The following is a 19,910-nucleotide window of genomic DNA, read 5'->3' on the forward strand; positions in this document are numbered from 1 at the left end:
TTACTTGCTCCACTAATGAATTTTGCTTAAAAATTACACCCACAGCGCCACCATTTTAGTAGATTCTCATTAATAGATTCCGGTATTTTAAAAAAAGTGCAGGTGCCGAGCATCACAAAACACCAGCACAAATTATGCACCGGGCTCCCGTTGCAAGCTGCCAGTGGATACACAACTTTTCCCTAGTGTCAAAGCTTGCAGAGAGTCTGACAAAGATATGTCCTGCCTGCTACCTTGGGACAACAAAATCATGTATGCCTTCAAGCTGTGAGAAAGTCTCTGTTGCGTCCCAGCACTAACAATATCAGACTACAATAAAGAGTTCATTTTGTTTTGCAGTGAAAGACCGGTGTGCTCTCTCAATGCTTACACAAACTCATGGTGATTCAAAAGAGCACATGGGATTTTTTTGGCCACTCTTGTTCCAGTAGCCTCAGGGTTGCTGGGTTGCCTAAACACTGTGGCTGCAATTGGTGTAACCATACAGTAAAGTGAAAGTAGTGTTATTGGATACCCTCTCACTGTAATATACCCCACTCGGTGAAGGCCCTACTGCTGTGTACTAAGACACAGCATATGACTAACAGTTTCTTCACCAGATATTAGCAAGTCATACTGGCAGCGGATAATATTTAATTGAAGCGATGATCATATCTTAACCCTGTCAAATTGTTACCATTGCCTGAAGCTGAAATGGATTTTGAGGAAGTTGACCACGATTCTCTTGATGCAACTGAGTTATGCATCAAACCAAGGCTTGTCATTAGAGATGAACCCCTTGCAGAGTCTGATTATGTATTGTTTGTGGTCAGCTCTTGTATAAGGGATGATTGAGAGGACCTTGTCAGCTGTTCATGCCATTTGCATCCTCAAGGGTGTAGTAGAAGCCTCCTGGTTTGTGTAATGTATCCTCTGACCTGGTAGCTGAATTGGCCACTTTTACAAGAGTTTGCTTAGTTTCTGACCATTGAGAGTTGCCATTTACACTATTATTCAGTGTTGTTCTGGTATGGCCCATAACTTTGGCAGTTGTGGTCCAAGCATGGTTTATGACATCTTCTAGTTTCCCAGTCAGAAATAAGAAGTATGTTATGAGACTGCTTGAGGCCTTACAAATGTCTCCTGAAATAGCAGTTGTAAAGTACATAGCACATAGGAGGAAAAATGATTACGTCACTCCCAGAAAATGGTATGCTGACCAATTTGCCTGATATTGCAGAAATGGGTCCTCTCCCTTCAATGGGGAATATTCAAATCAATCTTAAAGTGAGACTGCCATGAACATACTACTGGCAGTTGTTGATACATGGGAAGAGGTTAAGAGATTGCTGGAAGAGACACCAGAGATTGAGCAGCAGGGATGAGTCAGAGCAGGGTGTGTAAAAATGAGGATGAAATTTGGGGTTTTGTAGATGGAAGGCTCATACAGCCAGACATCTTGTTCAAACAGAATTGGTTTATCCACATTTCAGTGTGATGTCTGAGACCCTCCAACATCAGTGTACGACTTGCCAACAGTTAAATCTAGGAAGGAGAACACCTGTAACACTGAGTCATATAGGGAAGTCTGGAGGTCTTTTCAATCACATGTATTTAGACGTAATTGAGATGTCTATTTGTAATGGGCTTCAGTATGTTTTAGTTGTGGTGTGCATCTTCTTTTGTTGGTTGGAGGTGTCCCTGACTAGGAGGAATGACAGTCACACTGTAGCCAAACTAGTGCTGTGTGAATAAATTATTTGTTTGAATTTACGGTTTCTCTTGAGTCAGAGTGTGAAACTCATTTCAATAAAGAGGTCCTAAGAATTCTTTGTGTAGCTCAGAAGAGGAGGTGAGACTGCATTGTTACCAGACTGAAGCATCAGGGAACTTTGAACAGATCACTGATACGCTGAAAGCCCAACTTGCCAAGGTATATCTGTCTATGTACCTTAAGAGGCTGAATGGATTCCCTCTTGTGTTAATGAGTCTCAGAAGTATCCCTGATCAAATGACAGGATTGTCGTTGCATGATATTCTTGAGGGGAGACCTATCAGGGTACCTGCTGTGCCTACTAACAAGCTTGGTACTATTCAGATTTTATGGTTCTCAGCTACTGCAAAGGACTAACTGATGTGGTGTATTCTGTCTCTCACCAGAAGTGTCTTGCATAATAGACTTCTTAGGACGGTGAGCAGTCACCATGTGCCCCTTATTAGATCTGAATTCAAATGGTTCAGCATCAGAGGGGTCATCAGATGTATGCTTTCTCTTTTGTCGCACCAACACTCGATCTCCTTTACGAAAAGTAATGCTCTTGGCACCTCGACATTTGTCAGCATACACGTTATTTTTTGTTTACAACCCAAGTCTTCCTTATGAAGTTCATCATGATTCTCTCACTCATCAGTGTGGCAGGACTGTCAACTGTCATTGAATGAGGAGTCAATATGCATGTTCAAAGAGTAGCATGGAGACCTGACTTCAAACTAAGCTTCTCTAATTATGCACAGTGTACAATCATTTTCAAGGTGCTTAGAAAGCCTTCAAAAACACCATTTTGCATGAGGGGCTTGATTTTCGGATGCTTCACATTGAGCTGTGCAAGAAAGTCTCTGAATTCCCGACTATTAAAAGGTGGACCATTGTCAGATTTCAAAATTGAGGCAACACCCATAACGTAAAGATTTCATCTGGTCTTTCAATGACTTTCTCTTGAGTAATTAATAAAAGATCTTTGACGAGAGGATCAAAGAAGTCCCCAGAAACTCTCTCCCATAGATGTTTTGGCAAGTCTGACATATTCAAGGGATGTGGAGTTTCTTTGAGAGATAAGCAATTGCACAAGCGACAGGTTTTCAAATCTTTCTTGACTCTCCCATCTGGATGAGCAAACCAAACTCGGTCTCAAAGAGCTAGTTTGGAAGCAAAAATTTTACAATGTATTTCGTGGGTCACTTCAATTGATTGTTATCCCAGATTCTCTAGTATGACAATTCCTAAACCTCTTAAAACAATGTCCTCCTAAGTAACTTATTGTTCATCTTTTACATTCTTGAACTTCTGATATTCAATGTCACATGTGAGAGGTCAATTGTGCTGTGTCCTATATTCATCTGTAATGATATATTTTAGAATCAGCATATAACTATCTTTGTCCTTTAAAGAAATAATTTATTCCAAAGAAATAGCAGTAGTAGTATTTGGCTCCTCATGAAGTTAATGTAAGTTTCAGCTGCCTTGGAAGGGGTACACTGACACTGTACTGGCACTCATGAAAAGTAGTCAGCAGCGTTTTATTCCTTCCCTGGTTGATGCACGAATATTCCTCTAGACGCAAACCCCAACGTTCAATTCTGAGAGGCATCTTGACTTTTGGATTACCAAAGGCTGTAAGCAATGTTTGCTTATCAGATAAAAGATTGAAAGGTCTGCCACACAACAATACATGGAAATGTTAACATAACCAGACTACTGCTAAAATCTCTTTTTTAGGTTGTGAGTAGGCATGTTCAGTTAGTGACCAGTGTCTGATTGCACAGGCCACAATATATCTTCACGCATTTGGGTGTCCATTTTATTGGGCAAGGCTCCCACCCAAACAGACTGGGCTTGCGTGAACAACAACCTCTGTTTGCAGCTTTGGATCAAAGAAGACCATTTCAGTGGCATTCTCAATTGCATGCCAGATTTTCCTAAAGTTTTGTACCCATTCATGTGACCAGTAAAATGGTACATTCTTTTTTGTTAATACTCTTAAGGGAGCACTTACGGTGGCAAAGCCTATCGTAAGGTACAAAGCTTTCTGATCTTTAGGTCAATCAAGACAACCTCTATAAAAGGAATCATAGTTCCCACAATGTCTTCCCCTACCTGTGAAGCACTACTTTGCTTAGTCCTTCTAAGATCTATATGATATACTTTAGGAAATACTGGTGCTAAAGAGCAACCTCCCATCCATTTGGCAGGCAGTTTAAAAAAGTATTCTTTCCACACACATAATAAAATCCAGGAATTACAGGATCATTCCCTGCATATGTCTGATCTGTATCAAACCTGTGAAGACATGCACTCCACCTCATTCTTTGTAAAATTGTAAACATTCACTTCCTTCCTTATAAAACTAATTTTTTTAACCTAACTTGTGCTGTATATCAAGCATTTTGTACTTGTCCTGTTCCTGACCCCTATACACTCATTGAATCAGTTTTCATTTTTACTCATTGAAATCAAACTCCTCTCTTCTCTCCTCTAAATCACCAATAAAGTTCTTTGCAATCTAACTCAACTTGCAATTTAAATTATGTCAATGGGCAGGGGCAGTGTCAGGTTTAACTGTGGATGAACAGAAATGTCACACGTTATATATATATTTGGCATTAGAATGAGGGTTCAAATGTTTGTACATGGTGACTTCAGATAAAACTAAATCATAACTCAAAATGACCTTAATGATACAGAAAACTAAGGGGTATACTACAGAAAATAGCATAAGAAAGTGAAATGTGGTGGTAAATCATGCGTTCCGCCACAGATAAAGGTGAGTAGGTACACACATAACAGTCATTGGCATGCATTAATGTAGCATACTCATGTAAGAGGTTGAAAAAGACATTAGAAGAAAAAAATACCTCTGAACTATCCCTTTGCAAAATCTACAGATCAAAACTGTGTTGCTCCACTACATGTGAAGAGTAGAAGTGGGCTTGGTGTTATACTTAATAGGGCTTTTTTCTATAGGGGAACGTGAAGCTATTGGCAGACTAATCATGAAAATAATATCAACCATCAACACTATACCTACCTTTATTCTATATTGATATTTTGTAAGGCTCAACCTTGTTTCTCAATAGTCAGACCTTAGGAAAAGTGCAGCCGAAAGCAAATGGATGATTATGTCTTGTTTTTTCTACTTGTGCAAAATTGCAAAACCTTGTTGTTTCAGTTTAATACTTTTATATACAGTTGTCTTTATGAGTTATCCCTAACCCTACTTTTTCTTCATTGAAAATTTTAACCCTGATCCTTCACATTGACTTTGGCTCTGGGAGGTTTCAGAATTCAGGAAAGTTTTGATCATAAGTACAGTTCGTTCACTTGTAATGACAACAACCCGAAAAGTCAGAAATCAAGTAATCTTCACTGTCATAGACTTATTCACAATGGTTCTGCAGAAACTGTCCATTTAACGTCCAATATATAAAATATCAGATCTAGTTCACTCTCAACAAGGTATGTCTACTCAGGAGATGAGTGGCTTCGACTTGGTATCCTTGTTCTCCCTGATCTTCTGACTACTTGTCATTCATACTTGCTGTCACTCTGTTCACTTGGCTCAGTCTCCTCAGTGACTGTTTGGATTATGCATTCATGAGATACCCTTGGTCTCAGTCTTTCATGACTCATTGGCCACCCTTTTCTTCTGTGGGCCCCGTTAGTCTCATTGCCCCGTTCGTTTGGATCAGAACTGCACTCACTACTTCACTGGGTTGGTTCACTCTGGTTGCACTTGGCTCATATACCACAGGCTCAGCACTCGCCTCAGCTTGACTTTGACACAATTCTTGCCTTTGAGGTGCTTGCTGACTTTGAGACACCTGGTGCACTTTACGCCAAGTTCAGGGCCATCAGATGTTCAGCTCTGCAAATCAGTGGCTCTTGTCAGCATTTCTTCACCACTGCTTCTAACTCATTTAGTGCGGGATGTGTAGTGTTGTGTGAGTAGTAATGACAGGAACTGTAGAACTGTGATGTGAGTGTTTGGGTGCCATGCCTGGAATCCAAATTAAGAATGTTGAGTTTGCACTTGCACACAAAAGAATAAAGATGAGGAAGACCAAGCTCTGTGTGTGGTGTGTTCATTTAGGAGCACCCAGACTGTGGAAGATGCTACAACTGGCGACAACATAGGGGGTACGTAACATCAAGAACCAACAGTGATCTTCCAGAGAGTTTGTTGTGGTCCAGCAAACTGCTTGTGCATGCACACGTGCCTCAGTTGAAGTGAAGATTGACGTTTGGCATGTGTGAAGTCAACGTGCCTATCCAGCCAGTGCTGAGCTTTCAAAGAAGATGTAGGCCTTACAGAAATAATTATGGAATACTGGCCAGGAACCTTTTGATAAATCCATTAAAGAGGTACCACGCCACAATGCAACACAAAGCTATAAGATATACAGAACGATAAGGATAACAGCAGCAATCACCTGGTTCAGAGGAGTGCCAGAGGCAGTAATAGTCAAATGCAAATAAGGGCTTAAAGCAGTGAAAACCAGATACATAACATACAATGCAAAGAGGCAAGAATGGTGAAGAACCAGTGCAAGAAACAAAGCCACTACACATTAATGAATTAATGAAGACGGCAGTGTGTCACAGACAGAGAGTGGATCTTGAGGCCAGCACATCACAGGGCCTAGTTGATGATATGAATAGAAAAGGTCCTGGTGGGCAGTAGATGATGCTGGAGAGAACTCCACTGTCAATGTCAGTAAGTTCCACTCAAGGTTATAATGCTGCTTCCTTCTTAAAAGCACCACCTCCATCCGATACTGCCAAAAAGCAAAATATTGGTTATAGATTAACTGCCTGGATAGAGACTTTTGATGATTTTATTGATGCACTGGAAAACAACAGATAAAAAAAGATTCTCAATTGTCTTAAGACTCTTGCAGGTGAAGGAGTAAAAGAAGTAATAACGAAAATACCACATGCTGATGAAGCCTTCTGCCATCAGATCAAAGAAGCGTTGAATGTTAAATTCAATCCAGTGCCGAATGTTGATTATGAAAGATATATTTTCAGTCAAGAAAGACAAAGAGACTTGATTCACACATCAAACATTGTAAATTCAACACATTCATTGATGCTTGTTTGTTAGATTCCCTCAGATACGAATGGTGAGGGAAACGCTTAGGGCCTGATTTAGAGTTTGGCAGAGGGGTTACGCCATCATAAACGTGATAAATATCCGTCCGCCATATTACAATTTCCATAGGCTACAATGGGATCATATTTCGCGGACAGGTTGTCCATCACATTTGTCACAGAGTAACCCCCTCTACCAAACTCTAAATCAGGCCCTTAGTCTGGAGAGTGTCCTCATGTCTGCCAGAGCTGAGGAACATGTAGTACGACAGGCTGCTGACAATGAGCCTGGAGGTGTCTAAAGTGAGTCAGTCAGTCATGAACTTGAAAAGCATGCAGAGCACAAGGCTTTAGGACACAAGCTGATGTCTCTGAAGAAAAATAAACTGCTTTAGATGTGGATTTTCATTTCCACTTGAAGGTAAATGTCCTGCCATTGGATAAGTATGCAAAGGCTACAGAAAAGAGAACCATTTTGTAATGGTTTGCAAGGCAGAAGAAAAACTAAAGGCCTCATTTACCAGAATCTTACGCATCAGCCTTCATGCATCAGATTTCTCATGCTTCCCTAAGATCCCCTAACAAACCCCATAGATGCACTGTATTTACATTACAGAGCTCATGGTGCATGTTTCCACATCAGTTTCATGCATCAGTTGGTGCTAAACTCAGGCATGGCATTGTTAAAATGATGCTACTCCCGCAATACGAGGAGACTCCCATTGGAAAAAGCCCTGCATCAATTTTACACCTGCTCTGAGCAGGCAATACAATTCTGACACAGCGAAGTCACAGAAAGATGCAGTGAAATGCTGTAAATTTCACTGCATCAGTTCTGCATGGCTTTTTGCCTGGGAACGTCTACCCTGCATACATTATACATGGCACTGGTGTAATCTGACACAGAGCTTTACAAACTGACGCATTGGGCAGTGCGGTATACTGCTAGCGCCACCACTGCATCAAAAAATATGACTCAGCGGTGTTGTAAAGGGCTTGTAAATGAAGCCCCAGCGAGTCACACTAAGAAAACAAAATGGATGCCCAAACGTTCCAGAACCAACGTTCTACACATGCCCACAAGGCAAAATGGCAACATGAGCTAAGGCAAATCAACACTAAACAAAGTCAATCATCATCTAAATCTTTATATAAGAGTTCTTCAGTTTCAGTGTCAAGTGACAGTGAAGAAGACAGATGTGCGATGTTTCATTCAGAAAAACGTGGACATGTCATACTGGCTTCACGTGAAGACAATTACAAGTCGAAGGAACATCGATGAGAAAAATCACAAAAGTCAGTCACACATTTTCTAAAAAGTACACTGAAGATAAATAGCTGTTCCATAACTTTTATTATTGACAGTGGTGCATCAATAAACATTACGCCTGAGGAGAAATACAATGAACTGTCTCCATTCCTTGGTCTCACACCGTTGAAAACTAAAGTGCATACATGGGCTACATCAACGCCATTAAAAAGTCAAGGTTTATTCATAACAACCCTGAAACATAAAAAGACAAAGGTACAAGTACCCATTCATGCTATTCAAGGTAATGCATCAAGTACCTATTTACTCATTTTCAATATTGCTGCTGAAATTATACTGATATCGGTGAACTACAACAAGAATGCTTATCACAAAATAGTAAGTCAGTTCACTTTATTGATTCATGGATTAGGAAAACTGAAAACCATAAAATTGAAACTTCATATCAATGAGCGCGGACATTCGTCCTCTTGGTCAAAGACATATACAAATGGCATTTCATTTACAAAAAGCTATTGAGAAAGAACTTGAGACTTTACTAAAACATGATGTCATTAAGCAACTTTGTGAGTTTTGCCCATAGTGATATAACCCAAAAAGGACAGTGAAGGAGCTGTATGCATTTGGATTGACCTGGGTCGAGCTATTAAGGCAATTGAAAGAGAACACGATTCCGGTCTGCACATTACCCACATGATCACACAGTTAAATGGTGCCAAATTCTTCTCTCACTTGATCTGAACAAAGGATTTCATCAGTTGGAACATGAAGAAAATTGCAGGTACATTACTACCTCTTCTACTTACTTTGTTTTTCTCCGATATAAAAGATTACCTTTCGATATGTCATCATTTGCAGAAGTGTTTCAAGATGTCATTTGACGCATAATACAACCTGTCACAAATGCTTTCAATTACAGTGATGACATATTGTTTTAGGGCCACAAGAAAGGAACATGATAAAGCTATTACACAAGTTTGTCAACTACGTGCTGATGCAGCTTTAACCTTGAATGCAGAGAAGTGTGAGTTCCACAAAACAAAACTCATATTCTTTGGTCATATCTTTTCTGTTGGGGGTATAATGCCAGATCAAGCTAAAGTACAAGCCTTAGCTAATAACCCCCCACAAGATGTAACCATGTTACGTTCACTTCTTTCAGTTACTGTTCTGGATACATACTGCCAGAGATTTGGTTGCTATTGATAAGGAATTGATAGCCACGGGATATCCTTTTTCAAAGTAGGTTTGCTTTAGATATTTTACTCATAAAAGAGATCAGTGTCAATAAGAAGCTGAAAGTAGAGCAGTGCTATACTTACATCCCAGGCAAGAAAAAGGAGATCAGAAAACATAAAGAATATTACTGGATTGTCAAAAGACTTGAAAGAATTGGAAGCAACCAGTGCCTGGGAAGTGATTAGGAAAGGATTTTCCACTATTGAGAGATGCTTTAGTAGCACTGGTGGTGGATGTCTAGGAGGTATATAGAGACCAAATTTTGATTTTTTGTATTCCTGTGATTTGCTAAAGTGAAGGGTTTTAGGTTGATGAAGGCACAGAAAACACCCATAGAGAAAATGGGTACAAAGAGGAAAAGAGAAGAAATTAAATTGGAGTATGAAAAATGTATGATTTATGTGAGTTAAGGGAAATGGAGGCATCTATGTGTACACAGAAGTGAGTAACAAAATTCTAATACAGTTGTAGGGTGTTTAAATGTCTTATGTGATGGCTATCATAGCCATTGAGGGGGCCGGTGCAGCGTGAAATTCTATGCTTTATATCCTTGACTAATTATATGTCAATCCATGTGTTAAATGTGGCTATATATGTATAAGAAGCAATACTTTGTGTAACTGAACTATAATCATTGGCCTATAGTATATTCACATTTAACCAAATGTATTTTCTTAATGTTGTCCTGACTGTGAGTAGGCTTCAACTCTTCAAAAGCATTTCACTGTTAAATATGAAATTGATTTCATATTTCCCAACTCATTGCAGGAGAAAGATAACAACTTTAATTAGTTGATAATTTTAATTTAGAGTTAGTTGTGCTTTATACCATGCATTAGGATGAGAAAGTGTCTCCTATACCTTGCAGTACGTCTAAATGATACATCTAAGTTTGTGTAGCTGAGTGCAACATTTGTTGATGATGGGAACAAGAGGATTTGTTGGGATGAAATTCTGAGAGAAATTAAATGTATTTCACTCTGTGTCTTGGTATAGTTGTTAGGAGACTCTGGGCCTTATTACGAGGCTGGCAGTCTGAAGACCGCTAGCCTCACGGTGTTGGCCGGACTGCCTGCAGCTGTGGCGGTCCAACTGTCACATTACGAGGTTGGCAGGCAGACCCGCCAACCTACCACTGTCCCGTCCAGGATCAGTGATCCAGACAGGTTGACGATGGTCTTGGTTGTAATCAGTAAGGGCTGTGCTGAACTTACTCCCACCTTGCTGATTACAACCTTGCTCTCCACCAGCCTTTTCATGCCAGTTTGACCACCATGAAAAGGCTGGCAGAGAACAAGTGCAGGCGGACTCAGGGGTGACCCTGTCATGTTAAGCCCATGGCCTGGGCAGTGCAGGGGTCCCCCTGTGCAGCACCCTCAAAATACTCACTGTCTGCTATGCAAACAGTGTGCATTTTGAGGGTGCTGGTGTCCCCTTTGGGCAGCATCATTACTGCCGGCTCTATTACGAGCCACGACAATGCTGCAGCACCTTTCCTACTGAGCTATCCGGAGGAAACCTTGGTTTTCACCATCAGACCATTGGGAAAGTCATATCGGGGCCTGTGGGAAGGTCGCCAGCGCAGCAGCATCCTCCCCATTGGGATTCTGGCGGACAGATGTTTCCGTCCGCCAAACTCATAATCAGCCCCTCTGTCTTGACTTTGCTGAGGAAAGACCTATCTCTAACTTTCTGGAGATTTCCTATTCCTGGAGTTAAACTCTTGAATGCCTATGATTCTTTGCCATGAACCTTTATTTGGTTCACTTCAGAATGACACCATCTGCTTAGGATTTCCCCTTGTCATCCTTAAGATGTTTTATTTAATTTCGGGAAGTTCCTTTATGGAACAGATACTCTCTCTGCTTTATATTTTATATCCGTTAAATTACTTATGCTACCAAATGGCCTGATCATACAGTTATATTGTTTATCTTTACTGATTTTTTTGTTTGAATTGACAAATGATTTACTGAATGAGTAAAGTCTGTAACTTTGACTATTTTGCTAATAAACCTTCATGGTTTGGAAACCATCCTCCCTGTCGTTTTTGTGGAGCCAAATGAGTTTCACTGTAATTTATCTTTCTTGCACCCATGTTAGCTCTCAGAATACATATTCGGTTGATATCCAAAGGTCCATACGACCAGTGGTGCAATTTGTTACGACGACACCAGAGGCTCTAGGTATGGACAATTGCACTGTATCAGTAACAGGACATCAGTCATAGTCCTAGACGTTTTCATTGATTTTAGCAACACTCTGTGCTGTTTTCATGATCAGTGATGGAAATTGGGTTTTAAGTTGGGAAGGATGGGAGCCCTTCACAAGTAGTAACTCTGCAATTGTCTTTTTACTGGGAACCAAGTACCCCATTATGGCATTTGACTCTCTCAGGGTTGCAAAACAGAACAGTCCAAGGCCTACTCGGGAGAGGTGGTGTGAGCTAGTAATCCAAATTCACTGCCACACAACTACCACACTCAGGGCCATATTTACAAGGCCCATGGCCCAAAGCGGTGCAGCAAATGGCTTTGCTGCACTGTCATGCGCCACTGGGAAAGGGGAGAAATGTGCTGTATCTACAAGAAATGGTGTATTTCTGTCCTCTCCCCAGCGCGCAAATTGCTGCCATGCACCAATGCAGGCACCCTTGCATCAGGGTGCAAGAGTGCCTACGTTGTAGGGATGATTGTTTTTGTGAAGGAATGGATACCTTCCTGAACAAAAACAATCAATGGAGGTGATTTCCTCCTTCTATGTGTGCTGCATTCTACATAGAAAGGGGAAAAAATAGGGAGAAACACAAGATATTTCTCCTTGTTTCATCACTATTATGCCATCACTGGACAGGTGTAGGCTTTTGACACATTCCCAGGTCTACAAAACCTTGTAAATCTGGGAATGCATCAAAATCCATGAGTGTTTTGTGGGAACACCCACGCAACACCCTTGGAAACGCCTCCCTGACAAAAAGTAAGGCAACACAAAGACTTGGGCTACGTTGTCCTACTCCATATCTATAAGGCTGTGTAAAGCCACACAAAGTAGCTTTGGGTGGCTTTGTAGAAATGGGTGTGCAGCCTGCGCAGCTGATGCGTCACAAAAAGTGATGCACCTGCGGCACAGGCCACTTGTAAATTGTCAATGTATTATTGTTCAGTCAGTGCTTTTACTTTTATAAAGGAAATTACTTTTATTACACAAACAGTACTAAATGCTACATATTAAGTTACAAATATATACATTCAGGAAGGTGGAAGTACCTTTGGTGACCTTCATATCACATTTCACTACTAGTCGGTCCTGAACCCCATGATCACAATAGCCCCCACCTATACAACATCAACCTCACACTATAAAGTGGTGTCATTATATATAAGGCAGGCCTACTGTCTTTGTAAGATTGTCACCACATTAATAACACAGCTATTTGTCATGATTAACCATTATATTACCATTCAAACCTATGGTGCCATTAAACATTTTGAATGTATTCATGATAATCATTGCCTTGTTCATCAGTAAGCAGTCTTCAGTAAGCAGTCAGTCAAGCATTCTAATTCAAAGCAACCATAAACGTGTATCAGAGTCTTTCTTTACAGTCAACAAGCCACAAAATGCAACTATAGGACCACTCACAAGCCATCCCGGCACTCTAGAAACCACATGCCAAAACACCCAGCTCTGGGAATGCTTTAAATAATAGAAAACCTCTCCTCGGGAGCCCAGGTATGAGCACTGGGAGAGGGGGGTCAATGGCCTGGCCTTCCTCATTGTTGTGTGTCTGGGATATGGGGTTCCCCAGGACACTAACTATTGCAGTGGGCCCTGGGAGATGGGGTCTCTATTGCCAGAAGTTTCTCTGGATTGTGCTTCTTGTACATTACCATTGTGCCATCTGCAAGGGACCTGGTTGACCCCGGGGGATGAAAAATGTTGCAGTGGAGAGCTATGCATATACTGAGTTTTAAATGGCAGATCTTTAAGCAGGTATATCCTTGTTCCGTTGGACTAGTTTTTTTTCTCCATTTTGGGGTGTTTTGTTCCTGGTCACCAAACCTAGCCACAGGAGAATTTTCTTCAGGCCTTCAGGCCTACAAAGGGTGCTTTGCATGGTGAACTGGATTTTTACTGCTCACTGAGCCAGACCTGTCCTCTCTTCTGCAGGGACATGAGGGGCATCTTCCACAACTCATCTACAGTCAGCAAGTAGAACACCTTCCTTGTCATACTCACCAGGTGCCCTGGCCTCCTGTCCATCTTGCAGTGCACATGCGTGTCAGCAGCAGAGTCACAAGCCAGTCCGCAGAAGTCTTAGGGGAACCATCCTAAGTCCCCTAGTAAGTCTTTTCCTTAATCTGGTCCTCTGAGGCATAATGGAGCCAGGACAATGATTCCAGAGAGACTCATTCTACTCCTAGGTGTCAGCTGGAGTTAAAGTAATTAATCCATCTTTGTAGGTTAACAGGTGGCTTATCCTTCGAGGTAGGTCCCCTTTTTCGCTATTGTCACTCCCAGGTCCAGGGTCTTCTTGTCTGTCTTTCCCTTGTGAAGGCATTCCTGCCAATCCTAAATGCCACATCATCCTCCACCTCTGTCTTAACCCCACTGCACAGCATTCTGGGACAATCCAAAATAGTAATTACAATTTTTTCTAATAAAAGCTCCTCTAAGACACTCAGATCCAACCCCAGCTGACAGAGCTGCCTCATCCTTTGTCACCAAATCCTCAAAGGCAAGCCCCTATTGTGTTGACTGCAAATGTCTGGTCCCCTTGTTTGTTCAACTGAGTTTGGGCTGTTTCAGCCCAAGTGCAGTGTGACGAGCTCTACCTTTCCCAGGACATGAGTCAGCCACAGCTGAATGCTTCTTTTGTATGGGGAGTCCTTTGATCCCTCTGCTACGAAACAGAGTAATTAACATGGCCCAGTAGAGGGGACAAAGGCCAAGAATCACATTTTGATCTGAGCCAAAGAAATACAATAAATCTTATTGTCCCATAAAGTGTGAATGTAGGTTAACAGGGAGGGCAAATCCAAACTTGGGGCGCATGATTGCTGGGCCACCTAGGCCTAAGTGGAGCAGAACTGCACTCCAGGTAGATTTACTGTAAGCACTACTTATATTCTACTATGAATGCCCACACATACTATAAGACCTACCCCACGGCAGTACCAGTCCTTGAGGAGTTCCTTCCATGGCAGGCTACAAAAATATCATGTAAAAAAAAAAAAATTGCAAGAATATGGATTAAAAACAGATACAGATATATATATTTTTAAAACATATTATCTTAAGAGTTGTGCATTTTTAAAACATTTTACTCAGATGTAATATAATTGTTATTTAATAATGTAAAGTATAATTCTTTACAGCATATCTATACCTATATATTTTAAAGTTTATATATAGATTTACATTTAAAATAATTACCAAAATAAAAACAATTTTCATATTCTTACATTTTTCAGAATTAATAGTAAAATAAAGTAAAAATGATCAAACATATACAAACCAACAAAACTACTCAATTAAAAAAAAATGTAGCATATTAAAATAGCAAAAATAGAATTTTTCTTATAATGTACACTGAATATCAAAACAAAACCAATTTGTTTAACATATAATATTTCAATAATTTCATATTTTAATAATTAATATTACAAATAAAATACATTCATACCACAAATATCTAATATTTATTAAATATAAATATTGTAAAATGTTTAACAAATGAACATTTCTAAAAAAATAAAAGAACTAATAATAATAAAATACTATTATAAATAATGACCATCCTTTTTATTCAACAGTAGAGAAAGTGCTGTACTTTCCCAAACAAGTCTAAACAACAGTAGGGAAAGTGTTGTACTTCATAGGGGTAGGGTTTACAATTCCCACTCCAGAAAAGTACCAGCAAGGAAGGTATTGGAGTTTGGGGGATTTAGATTTAGATTTACTACTCACGCTGCAGTCAAAACAACAGTAGAGAAAGCTTTGAACTTTAGAAGGTTAGGTGTACTATTACCACTTCAGTCTAAGCAACAGTAGCTAAACTGTTAGATTTTGAAAGAATTACATATAACATTAAAACTTAAAAATATTTTTACAAATATTTTAACACAGAAATAAGCAAAATAGAGCTACAAAGAAAAAAGTAACAGCATATTAAATAACATCTAAAAATATATAAATTGAAATGCATAACAAATTAAAATAAAAACTAAAATATACCCAAAATTAACAAACTAAATGTAAAAACAGAATTTAATAATTGAACTATTAACATCATTAACAATCAACATAATAATTAATTTCCAGTAAATAAATATCTACCATTTAAATTAAAATAATTTTAAATGAATATTATTGTTTAAAATTACAAAATATATTAAAATGTAAGTAATAAAATAAAACATGTAAACTTACAATAAATAATTCACTTGCAATGAAACAGCATTTTACCTTCAAACCCTATTCCCCAACAAAGATAACACACCGCCACTAAAATATAACATACTATTAGTATTTTTTAAATTAAAAAACTACATTAAAATTAATACAAATACATTAAAAACTATATACTAATAATTAAACATTAACATAATTAGTAATCAATTAAATAAGTAATATAAAATATTAGTTACCATTCAATTTAAATTAATTATGATTGAATTATCTTCCCACTCTATTGACCAGCAAAGCCAACAGCCTGTTAGTAAAATATAACATTGTACTACTTATTATAAAATTAAAATATACATTAGAGTGAATCAAATCAATGTGAAAATGTGAACTTACAATTAAGCAATTCCCAATATTATTCATTAACTATATAATTAATTTAAAGAAATGAATTGCCATTAAACATAATTTAATTAACTTTCTACTTTTTTTACCTTCAAAGCTAAAACCTGCTACTAAAATATAACATACTATTAGTATTAAAAAATGTTTTAAATAATTAAATACATTAACAACAAACTAGCAGTTAAACAACTAACATAATAATTCATGTATTACAAAATAAATTACAATTACATTTAAATAATTATAATTTAATTAACTTCCCACCCTAGTTTTTTACAAACCCAACAACGCACCACTAAATTTAAAATTACTAATTACATATAAAAATCAAACTAAAGTACTTAAAATTACAAACTAGATTTTTAAAAAAATAAATAACAGTTTTACTAACAAAATTACTACCTAAAATCTATATGATGACTAAAACACATTAAATTAATTGAATTTTTTTTGTTGAAACTATGATAATCAAAATGATACTAAAAACAGCTATATTTTAAAGCAAGATTTCACACCAAAAAAATCAGTATTCCTGACAATGATATTCTGTATCACGATATTTCTGTAGAAACCATATTTTAAACTCAATATTTTGTTCAATCTCTCCATCCTGCCACTGGCCTGATGGGCTGTGATATTAAATAATCCCAAAAGTATTTGTGAAGACAGGGACAATGATTGGTGAGATTCGATTAAAAATACTTTGTTGTGAACCATCCTATGTGGACAGCAACATTCATTAATAGCTGATATGGTATGACAATCTAAGTAAGTTTTTAGAAATCATCACAGTAAACTGCCATTAGGCATCGAGGGCAGTGGAATTACTGATGCAATATTTAGTCCTTTATGATGCTAATGTTAAAAAGTACACAGTGACAAAACGGACCCTTGGCAGGTTAGCTACCGTTGTTTTATCACCATGTAGAATGAGCAAAGCATTGAACATATTTTTAAGAATACTCACTGAAAAGTCATCATCTGGAAACAATATGAGATCCTTCAGAGGGTCTTCCTGGTAATGTTTTTCTATCTCTGCAATTACAGCCTCATAGTCGACAGGTTCTAAAAGTTTTGGTTTCTCGTGCTGTAAAAGAGCAAATCATAACCTTTTATAAATAATTTCTCAGACTTCCAGTGCATTGCTTTGAAACAAAACAGTGTAGTATATGAAATGTGAAACAATTGTTTGAGTATTCATAAACTCGCTCCTCAAAATGGTACCTTTTTAAAACTGTGGTTATAATCTCGACTAGTTTTAATAACAGGCCACACCTTCTCCTCACCTAAAAGTTTTCTACTCCAACCCAGACAGCGCAGATTTCAGGAAGTATGATTTTAGGCAATCAGTCTATGAATCAATAATCAATCTTCACTTTGTGCAGAAGCTGCCACGAAGATTATGAATAAGCCATAAAACCCAAACACAGAAAAGTAACGTTGTTGCACTTTAGATATTGAAAACAGGCTACTGAGCGAGCTCTCAGTCACTATTGGAACTTTCAGGAAAATTGTAGATTAGTGTCCACTATGCCTGGCAAATCATTTGTTACCCGAGAAAAATCTAGAGAAAATTCTGTTTATAGCTATGATTTTTTCCAGGTGGTCTCCTATTCCCAAAAATCATTGAAAAAGCAAAATGGTGCATTGTGTGGCATGTTTTCTATAATTAAAATGGCTAAAAGCTAAAGGTTTAACAGGCAACTCTGAAGAGGTTTTTATTTTTTGCAGCTCTATGTATTATCCCAGGAGCAATAATTTTTATGTTGACACCCAGTCACCATTAGTCTCTGTCTCTGATTGCCCCTGCCCTATGTTAGTTGCATGTCACTAATTGCACCATCATTGCCAACCCATGTCACTATTTGTGCAATCCTGGTTGACTGTGCAACCTAACACTTTTTGACTTCACAATGCCATAGTTTTCTCTTCATATTTTTTAGCATATCACTCCTGGCACAATGTCAACGTTTCCCATTTCCTATGTAACCAGCCCACCATCTTTTGCACTCAGTCACTAAATGAATCATGCCACTGTTTGCACCATGTCACTTTTCACGTGTCACTATTTGCCCATGCCATTGTTTGCCCTGTGACAACTTGCCCTGAACTACATTTTCACCATGTCCCTCGTTGTTTCTGCCCAGAATGTGCCCCTGTGCTTAGTCCCCGCATACCCCAATAATGGTATCTCCGATCCCTAAAACTACACCCTACGTCTACCTGCTGGGACATTACCTGCAGCCCCAGACTGACCTAGACACCTCTGTGCACTGCTGCATCACCATTGGAAATAATTCATGGAGTGTATTTTACCTCCATGCAGTGGAGAACAGGCAAGCACCTAAGCTCTTCAAAGTTATTCCTAGAGGCATAATGAAACTAGGAATGGGACCTGCAAAGTACACGGAGGGCCCCCCTTCAGATACACTCAGTGGCTTCCAGGCCAGGGAACAGTGCTGAGGGGGCCCCCTGGAGCCCAGGGGCCCCACACCACAGGGGCTGTGGGGGCCTTTGTTATACCACTGGCTATTTCTATACATTTCAGGATACTTTTCCTCTGTCCATCTCAGCACCTATTCTGTCCACCAGCCTCTCTCCAAAGGGATGTATACTAGATTGACATAAAATTTCCAATGTTGTTTCACAAATCAATGCACATGTGAACCTGCACATCAGAGTATAGCAAGGAGCAACTGGAGAGTAGGAGATAGATACATTTTAGTTTTTACTAAACTTTTTATAAAATCAAATTCTGTAAAGCATGCGTAGTTGAACCCTGCAGTGTGTCAATATACTGTATCTACATCTTACCTGCCTTTTAAGGGGGATTATATTTTCTGTGGGGGCACTAAAGCTGTATTTACAAACTCCACCTTTAATGCAATCAGCTGGCAGTCCTATCATCAGTGGCAGCCGCTCTCTTAAGGCAGAGGAGCATCGCTCATCTGCTGCCAGTGCAGACAATAAGGTGAAAAATAAAATGGTAATAAAATGCATGTATTACCATTTTATTTTCCCTTTCCACAGCCAGGCCATGTTTGGGGTTGGGGCTGCTGCTGATGACTGGCAGCAGGGGAGTGATGCTCACTCCACCAGTTTACACTGCATATGTCATATTGGCTGGCCATCGTGTGACAGCCAGCCTGGCATGCCCAGTGTAAACGTCTCCACTCAGTTGTCTGAGACAGCTGAGTGGAGAGCAGGAACAGTCCCCTAGTGCCTGCTGGAGAATTGAGGCAGCCCCCTTCAGCCAATCCTGTTGCTGCTCTCATGCTGCTAACATTATCAGCAGTATGAGATTGGTGTGGAGACTTCAATTGCTGCACTCAGAGCACTGAAGGACTGCACAACAACTGGAAGAGGTGAGCCAATGGAGGTAAGTGCATTTTTATTCTTCATTTTCCCTCCCTCCCACTTGTGGCTGGTACCCTAAATATTTGGTTGGTTGCCCCAACAACTGTTTAGGGTACCAGATGACACTGCCTATCACAAGTACTAAGCACTGGGGCCCGTTTCACTTAAAGAGGTAAACTTATTATTGTTTAGCATAACGCTGTGAAGAAATGAAAGGTGGTTAGCTGTGTTGAGTAAGCAGAAAACAGTACAGAGTTGTCTATTAAGAATGCATTGACAAAGCCATTAGATCTGGGCTACTTTAACATATTATTCTCTTTTTGTAGTGCCTGTATATTGGGTGATAACGTGTATACAGAAATACGTCACACATGTAGACAGACA

General features: G+C 39.2%; 1 protein-coding gene across 5 annotated transcripts in view; it reads right to left on the bottom strand.

The window, feature by feature from the left end:
• Nucleotides 1-19,910, bottom strand: part of DOCK10 (dedicator of cytokinesis 10) — a 1,618,956-nt gene that overhangs the window by 1,142,866 nt on the left and 456,180 nt on the right. For all 5 annotated transcript variants that reach the window (XM_069213493.1, XM_069213489.1, XM_069213490.1 and 2 more), the window contains exon 2: nucleotides 17,137-17,256. In XM_069213493.1, the coding sequence (XP_069069594.1) occupies nucleotides 17,137-17,256 (120 nt within the window). The remainder of the gene's footprint in view (nucleotides 1-17,136; nucleotides 17,257-19,910) is intronic.

Source organism: Pleurodeles waltl, chromosome 11 (assembly GCF_031143425.1).
Source record: "Pleurodeles waltl isolate 20211129_DDA chromosome 11, aPleWal1.hap1.20221129, whole genome shotgun sequence".
Lineage (NCBI taxonomy): Eukaryota > Metazoa > Chordata > Amphibia > Caudata > Salamandridae > Pleurodeles > Pleurodeles waltl.